Genomic DNA, 22,062 nt, shown 5'->3' on the forward strand with positions numbered 1-22,062 from the left:
AGCATTTTCATGCCAAAAAACCCTACAACACTCTTGGCCAGATATAGTCTATTAATTTAAACCACAGTCCCAGTTTGACCTCTGTTTTGGGAAGCTACATCAAATGGCCCGGAGGCCTGTATCAGGAATATGTAAACCTTTCCTTTCAAGTTTATGACTAAAGCTAGGAAAGAAGAGGTCACAATACAAAACGTGTTGCTAAACCACTGCTTGAAAACTGGCAGTGTCATACCTGACTTCAGTCATTATGGGAGTGAGCTTTGAACTGCTCCTATACTGCCAGGCCTGCTGGAGAAGCAAGCCTGACTGATTGAAGGACTCAGAGGCATAGCAGAAAGCTGAATCCTGAGCCAAAACTGGAACCCCCTCCCTGCCCAATGTGGAAGACATGAAAAGACTCCCTACCTTCCTACTGAAATAGAACAGAAAGGGGGCACTGCTAGATGCTGGGAGGTGGTGTTGTGGGAATGAGACACCGGCTTGTCTGGATCCTTTGCTTTGTTAATAAGTTGAGATCCCTAGAAGGGGCAAACTTTTCTGAAATGAAATTCTGTTCAGAACACCCTGGGGCAGCCATTTGCTTTCTTTCAAATTGAGATTATACTTTATTTTGTAAAATTTACAAAAGTTTACACAGATCGTGTTTATCTTCCCATCATTGTACATTTGACTGTGACTGGTCAGAAGCAAGTGGTCCTTGTTAATACAAATAAACTATGTACCATTAAAAGAAATAACTGTCCAACTAAGTCTGAATTTTAGGTACCAAGAAAGGGGTAAGAGAAAGGGGCATTTCTTATTTCCATGGGGCCCTGCTACCCTCCAGCAAATTCCCAATATAAGCTGTTGTATATAATAGGTTTGACTTTACCTTCCAATGTAGGGAAAACTGCAAAACACTGAACAAGCGGAAAAGATAGTTAAAAACAAGATAAATGGTACATAAAATGTTAATACAGCATCTATTCTGCTGCAGACCTCTTAGCCTGCAATGTGTAAAACTACAGGTGAACAACACACTAGAACTAGTGCTTTGGACCCAACCACTTTACTTAATAAAAGGAAAGGCCAAAAAGATATAATAAATTTAACAAAATTACATGACTAAGACCCACATTGTCTCTAAGCCTCTGCACCCATGTCATCAAATTTTAAATGAAAGGGTAACAGACAAGTTATAGCTCAAATAGATTTAAAATCAGAAGATACAGCAATGCAGTAAGGGGGCTGAAACAATTTTTTTTATTAGGTATAGGCTCTTCCCCTCCCCACACCCCCAACCCTAAGTCTGCATCAGTCAGTGGCTGCAACAACCTTGGGACAGGAGGCATATGCTCCATAAATCAGTGGAACAGTCAGGTTGGCTCCCACAGAAGCACAAAGCATCCCAATGACAGGGTTTTCTGACTGAGCAGAAGAAAAAAATCCTCATGCCAGTAGCTAGCAATAGGAAGGCATGCCACCAGCTAACTTACTACAGTCAGGAACACTTTCATGATCATTAACCCAAATTCATCTGGACATGTATTTACTAAGTCTGTCCTCTGAGGAAATGTCCTGGTGTCAAGATGGATCCCTAAACAAATGGGTTTCCATCGCAAGTGACTCTCAGATACTGGCACCCACAAGTATTTGTTGATGCGGAATAAAAAAAATTAGATCAGTGTAGCAGCATCCAATTCACTCCACCTCCCAACGGCAGCTGGATCATGTGGCAGGAAGCCATACTTTCTGGGTGCTGACAATATCATTCAGTTTCCCTTTAATCTTCAGGAAGTGCCTCTTGAACTCCAACCCATCACCCTAGGTAATAAAAACAAAACTACTTTGGGGACTGCATGCATGTGCAAATAGACAGACAAGAAAGGAATGGGAACGCTTTAACGCCTGCCTATCTGAGGGACACTGGGACCTATTATAGAGATTTTATTTTTTCCAAGTTTTGTGTTCATTGTTTATAATTAGTTCTCAAGAAACGCTGCCACCTCCTCTATCGTTATATGCATGGTATTACTTTTATAACCTTTTACAAAAGTGTCTCTTCCATTTGCCCCTTTGAGACAGTAGTTGTGGATTTTCTCCACTTAGGGTGCAGCAGAAATTCCCCTGAACCCATGTTAAATAAAATTAAAATATTTTTAAGACTTAATCTTTCAAGAAGGGAAATATATGACATGGCAAGAAGAGTCCCCACCTCTACTATTATGCTCTTAACAGCTTGGCCCGACCATGACCTAATCCATTTCAGAGCCTTATTTTTCATGCACACATTTATAATAGACTCTCCCTCCAAATACATTGACAAGTGTTCTCTATAGAAACAAAACTGTCAGGGATCTTTAACACAGCAAGCAAATCAGCCTATTACTGTTAATTGTCACTGGCAGAGGCAGAAGCTGGAGTTCTCTGTCTCACCTGCAGCAGACTATTCTGCACCATCTGCCTAGAGATGAAGAGCACCTTTAATATTAGGTAGGGCCCCCGTTTCACAGAATCACAGACGTGTAGAACTGGAACTACCTCAAGAGGTCATCTAGTCCAGTCCCCTGCACTCAAGACAGAATGCTTAACCTTTTCCCAGAAAGCTATTATGGTCCATTACATTCAGATCTCTCTTAGCTTGATACTGTGGGCCAAATTTATGCAGCCCCTGCATACTACGCTAGGGACAAGACACAGGGAACCCCATGCACACCAACAGCCATAATACAGTTGCAGTGTTGGCAGACAGTCCAGCTAGTGGCTGCCAAACTCCAAGAGAGGCTGTCTGAGTGTGGGCATGCTTTCTTCCCCACTACAGTAGGTATCAGCAGAGCTGAATGGGGAGATAGAATAAGGCTAACTACACCTTTAAGGGCTTGATCCTGCTTCCACTGGAGTTCATAACTCTATTTCCCCACTGATTTCCACGAAAGCAGGATCAGGCTAGCCCAGCATGCTGCCCCAGTGCCTAGAAGTCATTATGCTTTAGATAATTACAATTTCTTCTCCCATAGTATTTGGGCACTCCAGGAGCTTGCTCTCTCACTAGCTCGCCACACTTATTAACTGGAAGGAGGGATTTCCAGACAGTGAGAGTTAATAGCTTTTGCACTGCATGGGGCATTCAGTACCACAGCCCTTGTTTCAGGCACCAGTGAAAAAGTAATGTTTCCAGCTCCCATTTTGTAGGTTCTCTCTTCAGTTAGACACAACATGCCCATGCAAAAACCCCTTCTCCCCAGGCTTGTCATCTTATCCCACTTGCACATGTAGCTTTATCATATGAAAGCTGGTCCAGTTTGCTTCTAACACCCACCCCTCTCTCTAACGCTAAAGTCTGTTGGCTTATTTTGCATACCTTAGACAGGCGGAAATCCACCAAAATCTTGTCCTCCATTTCTACCAGGTTCACCTTGAAAATCAGTTTATTATTCCTTCTGTCAGTAGTTGATATAGTGACCTTGAAGGCAAATGGGAGAACATTTTTATGAGAAGGGCAGATTTCACATGCTCCTAGCACTATATTCACAGTATACTAGAAACTACACTAAGGGAGTCTGACTGACTAGAGATCTCATTTACAGGTCTTGTGTTGGTTCAGAAAATGCTACATCTGACTAAAAGATATTTTTATAGATTTGCCAAATGGAATCAGAAGCTTTAATTTGTTTATTTCCATGGACTGTACCTGGTTTGTGCAGCTTTTCTTCCAGACATAGCCCATCTTCTCACAAACCTCCTTCAAACTATTATAGGAGCGGTCAGCATCCAGCTTTGTAAAGAAACGGGTCATCCTCTTCACTAAGCGTTGCCATGGGTTCTGCAGATTAGAGATGTGGATTCCACAGATAACCAACTACTTTTCGGGGCTGAACGTTTGGATACCACCTCCCCCCACCCAATTTACTTGGCTTTAAAATTAGGATAATGTATCTGAATTGGTGCAAACTGCATCTTTACAGTCTAGCAGCCAAAGAACAAATTGCCAAGCTGCTGTGAACAAAGATGAACGAACATAGCATTTCCAGATATTACCTGTGATGAGCCTGGGGTGCCAAGTAACTGACTGTTAACTAGCATGTGCTCAGGGCATGCTGGCTGGGAGAAGCTGATCCCTTGCACTAGTTTGTTGATATTGGTTGGACTGCTGTCCCACAAGGAAATGCCAGTGCGAGGTTCTGGCTGAGAAGTGGAGTAGCTCACTTTTTCCTCACTGAAACATGAAAACACAATTAGTTATGTTAATAATAAAGTGCATCATAGTAATGTTACATTTCTCTGCTGACTTTTACAGACTAAACCAGGGGTTCCCAAACTTTTTGGCTGAGTGACCACAATTTTGAGACTGTTTTCTGTGACCCCAGACAACAATATAGCAACCAAGGAATCCAAAGAATTTACACATTAAGTATCCTTTAGTGCTCTCGTGTGATACATGGGCTTGCATGTTGTGACAGCTCCTCAAAGTCTGGTGGCATGGTAGAAATTGCACATCTAATGACACCAACAGTAGCTCAATATTGCAGAGACTTGATGGACACAAGTGTGCTGAATACAACTTCGCACAAGTATGTGCTTGTGAATGGCACCATCAACTTCAAGGCAAGTGTTGAGAGTGCAGGATATTCATTCTGGACAATGAACCACAACTCTGGCAGGTTTCAGAGTAGCAGCCGTGTTAGTCTGTATTCGCAAAAAAAAAAAAAGAAGTACTTGTGGCACCTTAGAGACTAACAAATTTATCTGAGCAAGAAGGTTCCTTGCAAGAATCGACTGCAGGAAATTTTGATGACCTGTTCGATTTCAGTTGCTGGCAAATCCATGGCATCAGGCTTGCACTGAAAGGGGTTTTGCACCCAATCATACTTTGTCATGTCCAAGTCAGGGAAAAAGGATGGAAACTATTCCTCCAGCCAACTAAGATGCTCAGCCATCACCTGCACTGGAGGCTGAATAGCTGGTCAGCCAGGAATTTGCAAAGCTTCAGAAAGGATTCTTAGTTCATCTTTTATAGATTATTCTTCCAGAAAACAATTTTCTTCATGAATGAATCCTGTGATTCAATCACTCAGCTGAAGGACGTGGGAGTTCTTTCCTTGCAGATCTGTATTCAATTCATTCAGATTCCCAAATATGTCTGTGACATAGGCAAGAAGGCACATCTTCCTTTAGCCACAAAGGAAAAAAAAACAATAAATTCACTTTTCGCAGACCATTACATGGGCGTGCAAATCATTCAACTCATCTCAGTTAACAGAATTGTTCTAGTACTTTTGTTCTCAAATGCCAACAAGCTTCAGTGTGGACCAACACATGATCAGATTTCTTCGCAGTTTTGCAAATAGATGTGCACAGAGAGGCTGGGTCTTGATGTAGATCACAATAGATGAGACCTGCTGCAAAATGTCACCTAGCTCTGGACACAGACCTTTAGATGCCAGCTGCTCTCTGTGAACCATGCAGTGAGTCCACACAGGAGACTGAGCAACTTCCTTTACATTGGTACACAGACTTGCTTTGTGGCCTGTCAGACAACGCTCCATCTGTGCAAAACCTCACCATTGTGATATCACAGTACATTTTGTCTTGCATGTAGCACAAGGAATGTTCAATGTGCTACGTGGCTGCGTCGTGTCCGAGAGAAAGAACAGAATGTCTTCGAGAACCACAGCCTCCCATGTGTATTTCACAAAAGTCAAGACATGTGCATCACAACCCTCAGTTCTCTCATCAACTTGCAGAGCAAAAGCAGCTGTGTTTTTCAGCTGCTCCACTAACATGTTTTCCTTATCTGATCCTAATGCTTCAATCCTTTGCTTCACCATGTTGTTGGAGAGTGAGATGGCTTTGAGTTTGCCTCAGGCCATGTCTACACTTACAAGCTTACAGCAGCACAGTTGTACTACAGCTGCGTTGCTGTAAGATCGCTCCCGTAGCCATGTTATGCCGACAGGAGGGAACTCTACTGTCAACATAATAAAACTCGATCTATGAGCGGCAGTAGCTATGTTGGAGGGAGAGTGTCTCCTGCCCACACAGCGTTGTGCACACGAGCGCTTACGCCAGCAAAACTTATGTCATTCAGGGCTGTGTTTTTTTCACACCCCTCAACACCAAAATTTTGCCGACATAAGTGCTAGTGAAGACATGGCCTCAGTTTCCCCACACATTATATTCACCGTATTGACTGCAGCTGGCAAAATCAAAGTCTCTCCAATTGTGAGGTTTCTTGGCCTGTGCAGTGCGGTCACTAACTTCAAAATGACGACTTTTGAGCTTGGTCAGATATGGACTTGACTCCCCTCAATAGCAATGATTGATGCAAAAGTTCTTTTTTCCAACACTGGAAAAATGACCTTGGTTTTCCCTGTGTTCTTTGCAAAATGTTTCCAAGCATTGTTTAGGTTTATTAGGGATCATGCTTCCACTTAACAACACTGTGTGACATAGCAGACATTTAGCCTTTCTTCGTTCTTGACCAAAACACTGGTGAAGCCATAATCAAAGCAAACCTCATCATATTTGCAAGTACATTTCTTGAACTCTTGTTTTTCGTTCATTACTGCATCACTTGACTCACTGCTGGAGGTTGAAGCACAGAGTCCACTGTGCCTTTTATCACAAATCAGAAAGAGGAAGTCACTGTTAAGCAAATGAGCCCAGGATGGAAGAAATCCCTGTGTGGTGATAGTAGGGCAGCACAGAGACAGGGACTTACAATGAATCTTTACTGAGTGCCAACAGGGTACTCAAAAAAGATATGGGCCCTTAAGGCGCTTATAAGCCACTGCAAATTCTCATCTCAGAAGAGGCTAGCACAGGATCCTTCTAGCTCATGCAGAGAGGATGTTTTGTTGATAACGCTGCTGCCCACAGATAAGGATCTTCTAAATTCAAGTCCCTCAGCTGGATGCTTGCACAGCTGGACGGTGCAAATGGCCAAACTGCCATCCGCATGGCCAATGTGTCCGGGCCTGCTCCACAAATGCCGTTTTGATGTACAAAATGGTGGCCTCCACACAACATGACCTTGTACACACCATACTGGCACAGTCTGGATACATCTGTGGTCAGATGGCATAACCTCACAGGCTCTACCCCATCTGCTGATGGCCCACAGTTCGGGAACTGCTGGACTACATACACATATATTTAAAAACAACAGTAATTTGCATTACAGAACTTATATTAAAAGACCCACTTTACAAGGTTTAGCCACCTCCACAGTCTTAATGGGTGCGGACAGATCTGAATACTGAGTATGTTTGCGCTAATTCATGGAACATTCATCGGGTGGAAACTATTAAGGATCCCCCTCCCCATGATGTTTTAATATACTCTAGGAATTTGGGGGAAGTTCTATGTGCTGTGGTATACGGGAGATTAGACAAAAGCCCTTCTGGCCTTTGAATCTATGAATACAGAGTATGGGGAGAAGAGCTGTCAGATTACAACCTGTTTTCACATAAGAGGGAAATTTGGATAAAATACAACAGGAAGGGTATAATTCTGAAGCCAGCTTAACTAAGTTATAGGTTTTCAAGTAAAGGCTTTCAGGTAAAGAAGTGTGTGGGGTTAGAAAGTGAGGCTATAATCATCTTTTAAGGTATCGCGGGGAAGGGAACCCTGAATCACAGGTAGCGGAGAAGAATGTAATTATACATATCCCCATCTGAATAGCACTGTGGTGTAAAAAACAGGCATCTAGAAACAAAAGGTGATATCAGGCTGGAGTCCATTGTGTATTAGTCACTGAAAACAACAAAAAACACAAGCATATAGCATTCTGACCTGTGTGCACTTTTCATCGGCGAAAAGTCCATATCAGACCGAATGTGCTTAGAAAAGCCACCTGGTGAGTCTGAAAGGCCCCCTGAGGAGACACGAGCCCGCTTTACACCTAACAGAAGAAGATAGATCACACAATCAGGGGTCAGAAAAATCATCCTAAGGGTCACCAGGGGTTTAAAGCATTTGGAATTAGGCGGAGCTCCCCCATTAAAAATACATAGCTCTCGCATAGGTTGGTCTTTGAATTGTCACACAGATCACTGTCTTTGTTTATTTTTTCCATTTGTGTTCCAGGAGCTGCAATGTTTGAAACTATGATGCCAAACATCACTGAACAGCAATCTCAATAGCTGAACAACTAGCATAGCCACAAGGGTAAAAATCCTTAATACATTATCGTTTTCAAAAACGTCACTTAAGGGGCAGAAAAATCCTGCCCTTATAGGAATACCGTGAGAAAAAATGAGAAATAACTATTTTTTTCATCCAAAAGAGTAACATCTCACTAGAAAAGACAGGAACTATAATGCCTTAAGCCTATGCTGGTTGCGCTGATCCTTCTTTCTTTATGGTTGTGTCCACAGGGAAAAAAATGCTTTGCAAATTCCCAAGATCTCATCCTGAAGACAACTGTTCCCCCACTCTTCGTTAAGAGCAGACCCCTTCCATGGGGTGCTGATAGCACTCAGCACCGTCTCCTATGATATTGTGTGACAACCAGTTATAAGAGCATCATGAGACAGAGCTAACATGCCCACATATGTAAGTCTCCCAGGCCAGATGATGACATTTTAACACTTATATGAGAAGACCCAAGGTTAATGAGGTAACAAAAATATCACACTTGATATCAAACATACTTATGAAAGTCTTAAAACCAATACTCTGCAGTGTACATTTTTGAAACTTCACTCACAGAGCAGAGAAGTTGGGAAGGAGACATATATCCAGAGGATGAATTAAGGTAGTCTGCACACTTCAACTGTGAATTTCCAGGATTTAAGTTGTTTGAATTTCTTGTAAGTTTAACCTTAACTCTGAATTTCTTGCCTTTAGAGTAGTTTCTGCTAACTATAGCGTTCCAAGGATTTTACCCCAACATATGCTCTCAACCTTTACTTAAGCTATTTGTCTATGCTGACAAAGCACTTAAAGGCATTTACCTTTTTTCATAGGTTTGTTGTACCATCTGTCCTTTTTAATGTCTGCAATGGTAACCCTTGCCGTGGGGCTCTCAGTTAGTATTTTGTGGAGCAAAGCTAGAGAGAAACATTACATTCATAGGAAGAAACAACAATGAATTAACTGCCATATATCCTGATTCCTAGATCTCTATATATCATGTTTTCCACAGGTCATTACATTTCAAAATGATACTTCAATTCCATCCCCAAATCCTAGAGTTTATCAATCCTAACCAGATCAAATCCACATTTTGATCACTCATAAATTAACACCAAGTTAAGGTAAACTCATATCTGGGAGGCCTAAAATAAAACCCAAGTTTTGTATAGATTTGTGACTGTGTACCAAAGTCCACCGTGTTCCACCTTCCACCTTCATGAAGGCTTTCTAGCAGATTTCTATAGGCCTGTTTACTTACAAGAATCATCTTGGGCAAGAACAGCGTAGGAGAGTACACCAAACAAATCTAGTACCCTGGGTTTTAGGTCACTCAGCAAAGAAAGAAATATTAGCAACACTTCAACCCTCAGACTTTCCAGGGTCAGGAAGAAATGTAGTGACCAAAGAGCCCGGCGTGGGGGTTAAATTTAATCGGCTCAGACCTACCAAGTGTCCTTAAGCTCATTACTCAAAAATAATAAAACATAGCCTAGTTGTACACATCTTCATCAACAGGACTTCTGCCCATTCCCTTGGGAAATAATTTCCTGTCCAACAGATCTCGGGCCCCAATTCTTTACTAGCTTGTGAAGTCATTATAGCTGTGCAAAGTAGGTGTGAAATAGTACCAGATCAGAATGACAGATCTTTGCATGTGCTTTGCACAGCTAAGTGACTGCACAAGCAAGGAGGAGGCAGGCCCCATATCTTTAGAAGTCTGTCTGAATAGTCTCTTCCTGTTGCCATCGCTGCTATGTCAACCAGATGTCTCCCACCAGTCTTGCTTAAGAACACCCACCCTCCCCCCAACCCAATTTTCAGGTAGCTCCCTAAAGGTGTTTTACAAGTGACAGTTCATGTGACATCGTGAGTCCATAGTAGAATCCAGCCTTTAGACAGAATGATTTTTGAACACAGACATGCATAACTCCAGCACTTTATTCCCCTAGACACATCACTGTCCTACTCAAATACATAAAAATCAGCCAGCCATTCCACTGACAACTTACCTAATGGTGCAGAATCAATCTTCTTCCAAGGTGGAAGGTATGTTTTCTTTTCCTTCCAGTCACAGTATTCTTGACAACTGTCGCTAGGCTGGTCCCATGGCAATTCTGCAAGTAAAAAAGCCAGGTACCAAATCATTTTTATGCCTCTGAACACAAGTTTAAGGATTAAAAATTTAGGATGGCTAGGGAAAGAGTGAAAGACATGTAAAGAGCACTGCCATGAAACTAAATGGATTTCAATGTGTGGAAAAGGGAAAAAAATGGTCCATCCTGATTGTGGTTACAAGTTATAGAAGTGCCAGGTTAAAGCTAAAAGTCATTGCATTGCTCCAAACTAGTTACATATGTAATGACATCATCTGTTTAGAAAATATCCTGACCTCAAACTGGTGAGTCAGTGGCTCTACAGTGAACAGAGAACCTCTGAGCAACACCAAACCTTGGTAAATTCTTCTCTAACAGCAAGGTTAGTGAGGAGGCACACTTGGCTAACAGCACTAATCCTGTACAATGTGCATTAGCAAAGCATGGCAAGGTTCTGGCTAACGCCTTCAGAAGGATCACTACAACACTCACTGCCTCCTTGCAGTGGTGAGAGGCGCTCCCTGCTCAACAACATGACTGGATATTTCTATATCCCTTGTCAAAAAAGCGGTTTAATAAACTGTATTTGCTTTGAACTATATGTAATGATCAGTGGGTCAGGGAAGCATCCAGTGTGGGGAGAGCACCCCAGCGTTGAGGCACCCTAGCCCCTGCCCTAACTGACCACGACAAGGTTGGGAGTCAAGCCACCCAGAAATCCTGGACCCAGCCTTATCGGGATTACAAGGACTCTGCCACACAGGAAAATAGAAGGAGAGCCCTTGAGGTCAGGCAGGCCTCTGGGTAAAGGAAGCGGGAATGAGGACTCAGATCCTTTTGCTAGCCCATTTCACCAGGGTAATTTATAAGCCAGAAAAGTTCTCCACAATAGAGGGACCATTCCCTCCCTTACATATACTAGCGGTTCTCAATCTGTAGCCTGCTTGCAGCCCAATCAGCACACAGCTGCAGCCCAGGTGACATCCTCAGGGCCATACAGGTACTACATATATTGTGTGGATGCAGCTCATATAAAACATATATAATAAAAGAGAGCTACATATGCAGCCCACAATGGTAAATACTAAATGCCATATACTAGAGCTGCTACAGAACAAGATGGTCCATGGCAGATGACCCCTATGAGAATCTATAAAAAAGCTGACCACAATATGGAAGTTTGAGAAAATATTTAAAATACAACATTTACTTTCCCCACCAAGACCACCTCCATGATTTGGGATCAACTCTTTAAATCTAGGTAGGTTATGAGCATTTGTACTGCAAATCTAAATCACTGAAGCTGCAGTAAATATGCATGTTATAAAATAGTGAGAAGAAATTGACCAACTCCTACCTCCTGCCAACATAGCAGTAAGTACTATCCCACATGACCAAACGTCAACTGGCTCTGCATGGAATTCTTTTCTCTTTAACAGTTCTGGGGCAACATATGGGAGAGTGCCACACATCTTGTTTAACAGACGCTCACGACCATTGTGTTTAAATACAGTCGCTAAACCAAAGTCAGAGATTTTGAGATTATCTAAGCAAACAAAAGAAAAAAGTCATTAAGTATATTGTGTAACAAGGTATGTTCATCTTCTCGGCTAGAAGACTATTATATTACGTTAAAGCTAGATAAAACCAGAGATAAGCACATTTACACTCACTCTAAGGTCCCCTTTACATTGCCAGTGCAGCATAAAGGGGCCTTAATAAAAGTGAAAATCAGGCCCTTATGACTTTTCTCTCGTTTCTGATCATAGGCATTTATACAATTGATCTGAAGTTTGAACCTGACTTTGATTCAAGGAGCACATGAGTTTGATTCAAAGAGAGATTCAGGGTACAGAAAAACCTCTAAGACAGTTTGTGAAGAGTTATTCTCTCCTTAAAGAATAGTCACGTTAGAAACCATTTAAAAAATACGTTTTTATTACTAACACTGCCTTTGATTATTAAACTGAAAGTTTTAAAAATCTAGATTACTTTTCACCATACCCCGATTATTTAGTGTTTTGGTTTTCCTCTCAGCTTTAACAAAATCAATCCATTTCACTAGTCTGTTTCGGATTCTCATGCACTAGTACCATGCTGTAATATTTTGGTTCTGAACACCGTTTTACAAAAGTTCAAATAAAAAGCTTGTTCAGCAGACATAGAAACATTTGTATTGGTCTTTAAATTTTGTAAGAACAAGGTTTAACAAAACTTAAGCTTTATTCAAGTGTGTTCCTTTAAAGGCCACTGTGCAGAGACCCAGAATAACTTGCTTTAGAATACACTGATTAGTCTATTTACACAGGATAAGGGAATGAATACAAGCCCTGACAGCACAAATCTGCTTACTGCATTTGGTTATTCTTAATGTAGCAGGATGCCACAGAAGCTCTAGGAGTATTTTCAGACTCATTGAGTGATGGTGTTTCTTTTCTCCCCTATATTCTTGATGACCAAGAATTTAAGAGAATATGAAGTCAAAAGTTTTTATACTTACCTCTTTCATCTAGTAGTAGATTCTCAGGCTTAATATCCCTGTGAGTTATTCCTATACTGTGAAGATATACCTGAACAAATAAATAAAAGGCTTTAATACCATGTTCTGTTTAATTTAACTGGAAAAAAGGAGCTTGAAATAAATGCATAAAGCCCAACACGTACCACGCCAGCCATAAGCTGATGGAAAAACTTCTGTGCATCTGGTTCAGGCATTCCTATATCAGGCTCTGTAAAAAGTAATTCAGAATCTACATACCAAAATACTTTTCTTCCATCATAAACAAACTATGGAACGGAGACTCTACACTATGTTTTTGTAACTATTTTACAAAGTTTCCTGGATACTCTGCACAACACTTATTTTTCACCTGCCTTGAAACAGTAACTACAGGCAATGCAAAAGTGTCATGAAAGGTTATTGAGTTACACTGCAGAGTCTGCATCTATTTAATCTAAACTGAGATGCTACTTTTTTTGTATCTTCCCAAAGCACCATGGGGGAAAATGCTAAAGGTTCTCTTTAAATCTTATACCATCAAAACACTAGGGCCCAGATCCTGCAAGCTGCTCTACACCAACAGACCCCTTGTGCCCATATATAGTCCCACTGTAGTCTATTTTCCACTTTCTAGGGGCAAATTCATTGCCTCAAAACTCCAGTCTAGAGCCCTGGGTGGGACTAGTGTAAAGCCCTGCAGCGGGACCAGGATCCCGCAGGTCCCACAAGACCCGCTGCCATAATAGCAAGAGTGGTTGGGAGCGAAGTTAAGAATAGTTCCAACAGGGCTCTACTCCAGTCCTCTTCAGTAATGCCAACCGCTTCTCCACTTAAAAAGCTAATAAAATGAGGCTAGTTTAATATTAAGATGCACACTGAAAAAAGAACCAGGAGTTTATGATGTTAGAAGAAAGGCTTCTCTACATAAAAACTGAAAATTCCTGTATATTATTGCAGATCGTTACTACTGCACAATATGTACTGTTAAAACTTGTATCAGAACGTTCCTTGCACAGCTCTACTTCAGAAGCAGTTTCACATTCCAATGGTAGAAAAAAAAACAGATTAAAGAAAAATGGAAGATATATCTTACATACCAAATTGCTTTTGTGGTTGGAAATACTGATTAAAACTTCCAAGAGACAGATATCTACTTATGGCCCAAACATTTTGTTTTAAAAAAAGCTTCAAAAGGATTTTTTGTTGCACAGATTAATCTATTTGATCTGTGCAATTTGAGTCTCCAATACTCCAGCTTTTCTTCTCTACTTGGTTAGTGATTTACAAGATAAACATTCTCTAAATCACACTTAAAACAGCACATAATCTCTGAAGTTAAATGATTCTGAAATATAAAACATCTTCCCAATTACATTAAATCCAGAAGACATTGGTTAAAAGATTTATTATCTTTTGCAATAAAAACTGTGTCACATGACTTGTAGGCAAGCGATTTTTACAAAATCAAATGCAAAGAAAAAATTTTAAGGATTTTGTGCTTTTCACTGCTCCATTATGATTATAAAGATTACATCAAAATACTCTCTTTTAAAAAGTGTTATCTATATTAGAAATATCCTGGTCTGACTATCCTCATTTTTCTGGAGGACTTTGGCAAGATGAAAGAGCCTGAACACCAGACCAGGGCTTGTAAAGTTTGCCCAACACACGCTAGCCCAAGGTCTAAGCCTACCAGCCACGGTGAACAATAGCTGTGCTGCCACTTCCCCGGCCATTTTAAGGAATAAAACAGTTGTGTACTATGATATTTAATAGCTTTTTAAAATAAAGTAACTCCCTAGATCTTTTGCATTTATTATACCTTCTTTAATTCCTGACTTCATTCCATTTTCTCTCTTTTCCTATAAGACATCTCTTCTTACATTGTCCTCAGGGTAAGTTTCATCTAAGTGCCACAGAATCAAGTCTTCTAGCCACAGCCGTATAAGAAAGCTGGAGGATCCCAGTGTGCAAGGGCACACAAGTGAGAAACCAGCCCCCATTGGCACACTTCCACTTCCCCAACTTCCTTGCTGACATGAGGAGTGGCCGCCAACACTTCTCATGTTTATGATGCTTTTGTGTTCTCCTTAGCAATACCAATATTTGTTACCTACATACTGCTCAGAGTTTTCCCAACCAGCAGCAGAGTGAAACTGACCTTTCTTTTCAGCTTCACAGCTGCACCCTAAGGTCTGAATAGCAGCAGTTAAAACTGACAAAACTAGTCAGTTTTTACTCTGCTTCAGCTTGATAAACCTGCAAACAGCAGCAGAGCTCTGGCTACAGACTTTGAAAAATACCACTGCCTCAGTCCCCAAGGCTCATGTTCAGAAAATGAGTTTTGTAGCCATGAGAGTGAGATTTTTATTTATTTATTTTTTTTAATGAAAGCTTAGAGTCCGCAGAAATTGAAAGCATTGGCCTGGGAAAACTTCCTTCCTTGGATTTCTCAAGCTCCTCACAGCAAGTTATTTTATTTGTTTAAATTAAATTATCCTTACTTGTGAAAAACGATGGCTGTCAATAGTCTTGTAACAGAAGTTCTACCAGGATTACGCTATCAATAGTGAGCATAAAGACAGTCATGAGCAGAAACTCCTGCAGATTTCAATGGCTACCTTCTCAGGGTGCATGCATCTCCCATTAGCACTAAATAGAACTGTACACTGGAAGGGGAATATATTACATATTTATTTTCAGTCTGGTAACCACTGGAATGCAAGTCTGTACGCATTAAATTTTCCAGCCCATTTATCATGTTTGCTCTCCAATCAGTTTTTCCCCCTAACTTTTATTTAACCTATAGCATTAAATATGTAGAATTTCTGAATTGTTAGGACCATGCAAAGTGAAGCAAGGTGGTATAGTGAGCTAAGCATAGGTTTGAAACGTGGGAACTCTACTTCTAGCCATGGCTTAATCACTGACTCACAGTGTGCAGAAGGACAGCCACCCGCAAAGCCAGCCTCTCCTAGACACTTTCCCTCTAAGATCAGTGGCACTGGAAGAGTAGAGTAAGGAATCCCTCCGGTCTTATAAGACAACTATGGTGTTCTAATGAGTCTGTGCAACCACCACTGGAGTTGCCCTCAGACCCTCCCCTGCCCCAAGAATTCTGTACCTATTCGGTCAAAGAGCTCTCCCCCGCTGCAGTACTCGAGGAAGAGGTACTGAATACTGCCTTCTCTACGATGTCCATAGAACTTCACAATGTTCTCATGATTTAACATCTTATTAATGCAGATCTCTTTTTTTATGTTCTCTGGACAGTCCACAGCACGTTTCATGTCAACTATTTTTACTGCAACAGCTTCTTCTGTGCGTCTGTTCACAGCAAGCTGAACTCTGAAGAGAAGAAGGGGAAAAGCAAGGTAACAAGGGATGAAGCAGGTAGTGCACTATGAACCTTGGAATGCACAGCTAGTTCGCATGTTTAACACTATGATCCATATACTCAATGGAAGTTAGGCACCCAATTCCCACTTAAATCAATGGGAGTTAGGCACCTAACATCTTTAAGGACCAGGGCTTGAGACACTATGGTGATGGGTGCTAGAGAGAAATCTCCAATATAGATATGTAGTGGTCTAGCCTGAAGCTTAGGATGCCCCATCCTTTATTTACATAAGAGTTTCACCCTACTCCCTGTCAAAGCATAGCGAGTGTGGGCAGCTCTATCGATCAGGTGTTAGTGTGAGGTCTACCCCCAGTCTGAATTTACATACCCCTATCTCGATATGTTGTTTAAAAATAGCCTGACAGATGAAAAGTGCCAAAAACCAGGCTCAACAGACCCACATGTCCATGTTCCAAAACAACTAATTACATGCCTGGACACATAGAAGGCTTACAGCTGTTCAAGTTGTAAAAATTCTGATAAGCATTTGAAATTTGTGGTCTCCATAAATTATATGGAGGAAATTCCAGCTCTGGTGTAAATGGATGCAGCTATATGGAGTTCAATAGAGTTGCATGCGCTTACATCTATGAGTTTCACCCAAGTGTCATGCCTGAGCTTTAAAAATATCCACATAAAGCTAGTTTTGAAATTGTCAATGATCACAAAAGTCATAATATTTACATTAATTCTGACATTTGTTTAAGAAGTTGCAGCATATCCCTAATTATGACTTATATAAAAGCAAGAGAAAACAAGATTAGTAGTGACATTAATTAACTCAGGTTGCATCATAAACGTATTGTATGCCACAGTACATGGTGGATACAACATACCGTACATACACAGAATATAATGGTAATATCAGAATATAATACAGTGTGTCTCAAGATGTCTTGGGAGTTAAGTTGAAGGAGAATGTATCCTTACCATCAGTACATGTCCTAACAGAGTAACACCACCACCAAACTGCTACAATATTAAACAGTCAAAGCACTTCACAACCAAAAAAAAGGCAGATTAAGTGACTTGCCCAGAGCTAGAAAGGGGCTCCCAGTCCTTTGGTTAAAGCACCTCTCTGTACAGGGAAGCACAAGTTGACATGATGTGATGGACCTGACGTGAAAGACAACTGTGGGTTACCACTGTTGACAGCAAAATAGTTTGGAAAGTCAGTTCTACCTCCAAGACTCCTATCAGGGGCAGGACCCTGGACATTACTCGGAAGAGTCCTGAAGACTGGTTGTAATTTCTGGCAGATGCTACCTATAAAGGTCTGCACAACCCTTGCAGCTCAGTCATTTTTTCCCTTCTGACAGTTATATGTTACATCTGGACATCAAGTTAACGTCAGATAAAAATGTCAACTCTCACTTAGGCTGAAACCTGGCACCGCTGTGCCAGCAACACCGGCTTCAGCAAGCGTCTGCCTTCCGCAGCCTTGCAGGCCCTTATTGGTCAGAAGTGGCCCTGGGGCGAACACAGGGGTGGAGGGGGCAACTATACCCCCCCCCTTCAGATGTACATATGGGAGTGACAAGGGTGAGGCGATGTGGGTGATGGGGTGAGACGATGGGGTGGGGGCGACGAGGGCCAGGCGATGGGGGGAGTCGGGCGAGGGAGGTGATGGGGGTCGGGCGAGGGGGAGGGTCGGGCGATGGGGGTGAGGGGGGCGAGGGTGATGGGGATTGGGCGAGGGGGGCGAGGCGATGGGGGTGAGGGGGTCAGGCGATGGGGGTGAGGGGGTCAGGCGATGGGGGGAGTCGGGCGAGGGAGATGATGGGGGTCGGGCGAGGGGGGCCATTGGGCCAGGCGATGGGGGGGTCGGGCGAGGGGGGCGGGGCAATGAGGCGAGGCGAGGGGGTCGGGCGATGGGGGTGAGGGTGATGAGGGTGATGGGGGTCGGGCGAGGCGATGGGGGTCAGGCGAGGGGGGCGGGGCAATGAGGGCAATGGGGCGAGGCGATGGGGGCGGGGCGATGGGGTGAGGTGAGGGGGGGGGGTCAGGCAATGGGGGCCAGGGGGCGACGCGATGTCTTTTATTGGACCCACTGCTGCCGGGGCGCGCCCCGCTCTGGGGCAGCTTTTCCGGCCAGGCAGGCTGCCGAGCGGCGGCGGAGCAGGGCCGGCCACGCCCCCGCGGGGCCCCTCGGCCTCCGCCCGCCGGGGGCGAGCCCAGGCTCGCGGCAGGGCGCCCGAGCCCCGCCGTACTCACTCTCCGTAGGCGCCCTCGCCCAGGGTCTGCACCAGGTCCCAGTCCTCCACGAAGGGCACGGCCATGGCGGTCCGCGGGCCCTGCAGCCGGGAGAGAGCGGGGTCAGCGGCGGGGCTGGGCGCGGCGGAGCCGGGCGGGGGGGGGGGGGCGTGAGGCGACCCGGCCCGAGCCGCTCACCTGCTGCCGGCCCCGCGCCTCAGCCGCCGCGACTTTCCCGCCCAGCGCCGCGCGCCGCCCCCGCGCGCGGCACGGGCCGGGCGCAGGGCAGGGGCGGGGCCTAGGAGCCGCTCGCCCCGCCCCGCCCCGCCCCGGGGATCGGCCCCGCCCCTGCCCGTCACCGCCGGGGTCTCCCCGTCGGCCTGTGAGTGACCCTGGGCCGAGAGCGGAGGTGGGGGGCAGGACTCCTGGGTTCTTTCCCCCCCAGGGGAGCGAGGCCTGGGGGTGGGGGGCAGGACTCCTGGGTTCTTTCCCCGCCAGGGGAGCGAGGCCTGGGGGTGGGGGGCAGGACTCCTGGGTTCTTTCCCCGCCAGGGGAGCGAGGCCTGGGGGTGGGGGGGCCAGGACTCCTGGGTTCTTTCCCCCCCAGGGGAGCGAGGCCTGGGGGTGGGGGCCAGGACTCCTGGGTTCTTTCCCCCCCAGGGGAGCGAGGCCTGGGGGTGGGGGCCAGGACTCCTGGGTTCTTTCCCCCCCAGGGGAGCGAGGCCTGGGGGTGGGGGGCAGGACTCCTGGGTTCTTTGCCCCGCAGGGGAGCAAGCCCTGGGGGTGGGGGCCAGGACTCCTGGGTTCTTTGCCCCCCAGGGGAGCGAGGCCTGGGGGTGGGGGGCAGGACTCCTGGGTTCTTTCCCCCCCAGGGGAGCGAGGCCTGGGGGTGGGGGGCAGGACTCCTGGGTTCTTTCTCCCGCAGGGGAGCGAGGCCTGGGGGTGGGGGGCAGGACTCCTGGGTTCTTTCCCCCCCAGGGGAGCGAGGCCTGGGGGTGGGGGGCAGGGCTCCTGGGTTCTTCCCCCCCAGGGGAGCGAGGCCTGGGGGTGGGGGGGCAGGACTCCTGGGTTCTTTCCCCGCCAGGGGAGCGAGGCCTGGGGGTGGGGGGCAGGACTCCTGGGTTCTTTCCTCACTCTGCCTCTAACTCACCTCTCTGCCCCCATCCCCGGGTCCCTGTTTACAAAGTGATGCTGACGCCCATGGCCAGGGGCTGAACTCATCCGTGTCTGTGAAGCACCTTGGAGGAGGAGGCTGGAGCTTGGAGCTGCTGGCAGAGAGGCACTGGATCTTGGCAGAGGCTGGGACAGAAAGTGCTTAGGTGGGAAGCAGGAGATGCCTCTGGTGAGCGAGATGGAAGCAGCTTCCTTCAGCCTGTCCGGCCATTGGGAGGCAAAGCACAGAAGCTCTAACCCAGCACATGCTTCAGTGGACACAAGTTAATTTGTGGAAGGGAAAAATGTACCAGGTACTTGTCTGGATGCCACTCTAGGTAGAAGCCAGCTCTCCTGAGCGTAAATCTGGTGACCTCCAAACAGAAGCATCCTGTCAACCGAACTTATGCCATTCTGCTACATAAATATGCAGAGACCAGGCCGCAGTGCTCATTCCCATGCCTGGCACAGGGCGCAGCATTGCACAGGCTTCCTGTCTGATGGTGCACTTGAGGGGAGGGGCAGGATGGGGGAGCAATGGGACTAAAGGATCCCCTTGCTCGTGGAACTTCCTGTTCTTCCTTTCATCAAGGTTCCCTGTTAAGGGAACACAGGGCACAGTAATCCTCTGGGAAGGTGTTCTGCAACAGCCCTAGGACAGCAGTTCTCAATCAGGTGTTCAGGGTCCCCTGGAGGGCCACGAGCAGGTTTCAGGGGGTTCATCAAGCCGAGCCAGTGTTAGACTCCCTGGGGCCTAGGGCAGAAAGCTGAAGCCCCGAGCCCTGCCACCCACGGCTGAAGCCAAAGCCTGAGCAACTTCGCTTTGTGGAACCCCCTGGGACAGTGGGGCAATTGCAGAGGTAATTGCCCTGCTTGCTACCCCCTAACACCAGCCCTGGGCTTTACATGCAGAAAAGGAGCAGTTTTGGAGCATGGCGTTTTTGTAGTGGGGGGGGGGGGTTCAGAAAGGAAAAGGTTGAGAACCCCTGCTGTAGGAGATTCCACCCACCCACCCGTGCACACCAACTATCAGTTCATATTTCAAGAAAACTACCATCTCACGGTCTGACTCTGATCAGGCAGGAGGCAAGACCTTTCCCCTTGAGACTCCTCACTAGCTGCTTAGGCCTCTGGACACTCCCGCCTTGTACTACCTCATAGATGGACCTTGTGGGAAACCATAAACTTCACTGGTGGGATATATGCTACCCTAACCTGCTTCACTTCTCTTGGCTATGCCCTCCTCAGACCACCTCCCTCGGTCCCTGGAACACTAGTGTCCAACTCCATCTACTGGCTTTGAGGTAACTCCCAGCCCAGGGTGTGCACAAGCCTGCTCCATCTGTCAGATGGCAACAGGCATACTCCCTCCTCCCCAACCCAGTCCTGCTTCCCTCTCTGCCATACTCTACCCGCCTTCCTTTAAGGCAGCTGCATCATGGGGGTAGCAGGTCCCCCATCTCCTTGCTGGACTCTGGATAAGACAGATGGGTTTTGGGCATCACTGTCACACATATCCAAGAAGACAGGTCAGAAGTGAGTAAAGGTAAGAAGACAGGGAAAAAACAGGCTGGAAGAGAGTGAACTTGAAAGTCTAGTTACATTGGCTAAGAGACTGTGTATAGTAATGAGCTCTGAAAACTTCCTATTGTCCTCCCACGGCACCCCATGCTAACAGATAGCTAACTCTGCTATACCCATGTCCTAGACAGCAGTTGAGGCCCCACATTGATACCGCTACAGAAAAGAGTACAGGAACTAGAAAGAAACATCAAGGATAGGCGGGCAGGTAAGATCTCTGAAAGCCAGAGGTCTTGCTGTGGAGAAAAAAGTCCTTGATGCACAGAGGCAGAGAAAGGTTAAATGCAAAAGGCAGAGAGAAAGTGCCGTGTCTCTAGCAGAACGTCACAAACACCGTGGCCTGGTCTACACTAAAAAGTTAGGTCAACCCTGCTATGTCATTCAGGGGGTATGAAAAATCCACACACCTGAGCGAAGTAAAGCCAACCTAAACCCCAGTGTAGACAGAGTTTAGGCAATAGAGTTCTTCCATCACTCTCGAGGAGTGGATCGCCTACCCCAACTGGCGAACTCCTGCTGTTGGCATACGTATAGGCCACACTGAAGCACTACAGTGGTGCAGATTGCAGCTGTGCCCATGTAGCATTTCAAGTGTAGACAAGCCCATACTTCATCATGCAACAACCTGACCCCTAACTAAGGGATGGCTGGGGAGGGAGGAAGAGAGTTTAAGCAGTGTTAACAAAGGAAAGTCTTACTGCTGTCCTTTGTTTAGTGATAACTTTCTAAGGCAAGGGACAGGGCTGAAGGAATCTCTGCAACAGGAGTGGCTGGAAATAACATTTCTATTTGAATGGAAGCTGTGATTTTCACTGAAAGAAGTGAAATAATTTTGAGAAAGCTCCTTACATTGCACAATCCCAGGCTTCAGCCCCACCACCTCATTTATTTTGGATTTATAGTGGTGTCAATTAGAAACCGCCCGGCTGTGTTTACTCCCTTGCCTCCTGTCCCGTTTATTTCGTTACATTAATTTGGCAGATACAGGATCTCCCCAGTTATTGAGAGGTTCATTCTACTGCCCAA

General features: G+C 45.2%; 1 protein-coding gene across 2 annotated transcripts; it reads right to left on the reverse strand.

Annotated features, from left to right (window-relative positions):
* Window positions 1-584: 584 nt before the first annotated feature.
* CHEK1 (checkpoint kinase 1) lies at window positions 585-18,594 on the reverse strand. 2 transcript variants are annotated; one of them, XM_084611622.1, is made up of 13 exons: window positions 18,503-18,594; window positions 18,326-18,405; window positions 15,836-16,059; window positions 12,876-12,940; window positions 12,712-12,781; window positions 11,569-11,757; window positions 10,128-10,232; window positions 8,937-9,032; window positions 7,774-7,882; window positions 4,018-4,195; window positions 3,671-3,802; window positions 3,341-3,442; window positions 585-1,803 (listed from the first exon to the last, which is right to left on the reverse strand). In XM_084611622.1, the coding sequence occupies exons 2-13, from the start codon at window positions 18,388-18,390 to the stop codon at window positions 1,708-1,710; spliced, it is 1,431 nt and encodes a 476-aa protein (XP_084467748.1). In that variant the 5' UTR covers window positions 18,391-18,405; window positions 18,503-18,594; the 3' UTR covers window positions 585-1,707. The 2 variants fall into 2 exon arrangements, with proteins under 2 accessions (XP_084467748.1, XP_084467749.1); XM_084611623.1 differs by lacking the exon at window positions 18,503-18,594 and adding an exon at window positions 17,145-17,227 and having other exon boundaries at window positions 18,326-18,465.
* Between the last annotated feature and the right edge of the window lie 3,468 nt (window positions 18,595-22,062).

The sequence above is a fragment of the Lepidochelys olivacea genome, assembly GCF_965140295.1.
Source record: "Lepidochelys olivacea isolate rLepOli2 genome assembly, chromosome: 22".
NCBI lineage: Eukaryota > Metazoa > Chordata > Testudines > Cheloniidae > Lepidochelys > Lepidochelys olivacea.

What these genes read in the sequence shown, in the direction of transcription:
- CHEK1 (XM_084611622.1), bottom strand. Translation starts at nt 18,390, where the DNA reads ATGGCCGTGCCCTTCGTGGAGGACTGGGACCTGGTGCAGACCCTGGGC. An exon ending in ATCAGCTTATGGCTGGCGTG is followed by an intron (nt 12,782 to 12,875) that starts GTACGTGTTGGG and finishes TTATTTGTTCAG; the next exon opens with GTATATCTTCACAGTATAGG. An exon ending in AGAAAAGCTGCACAAACCAG is followed by an intron (nt 3,443 to 3,670) that starts GTACAGTCCATG and finishes TTTGCCTTCAAG; the next exon opens with GTCACTATATCAACTACTGA.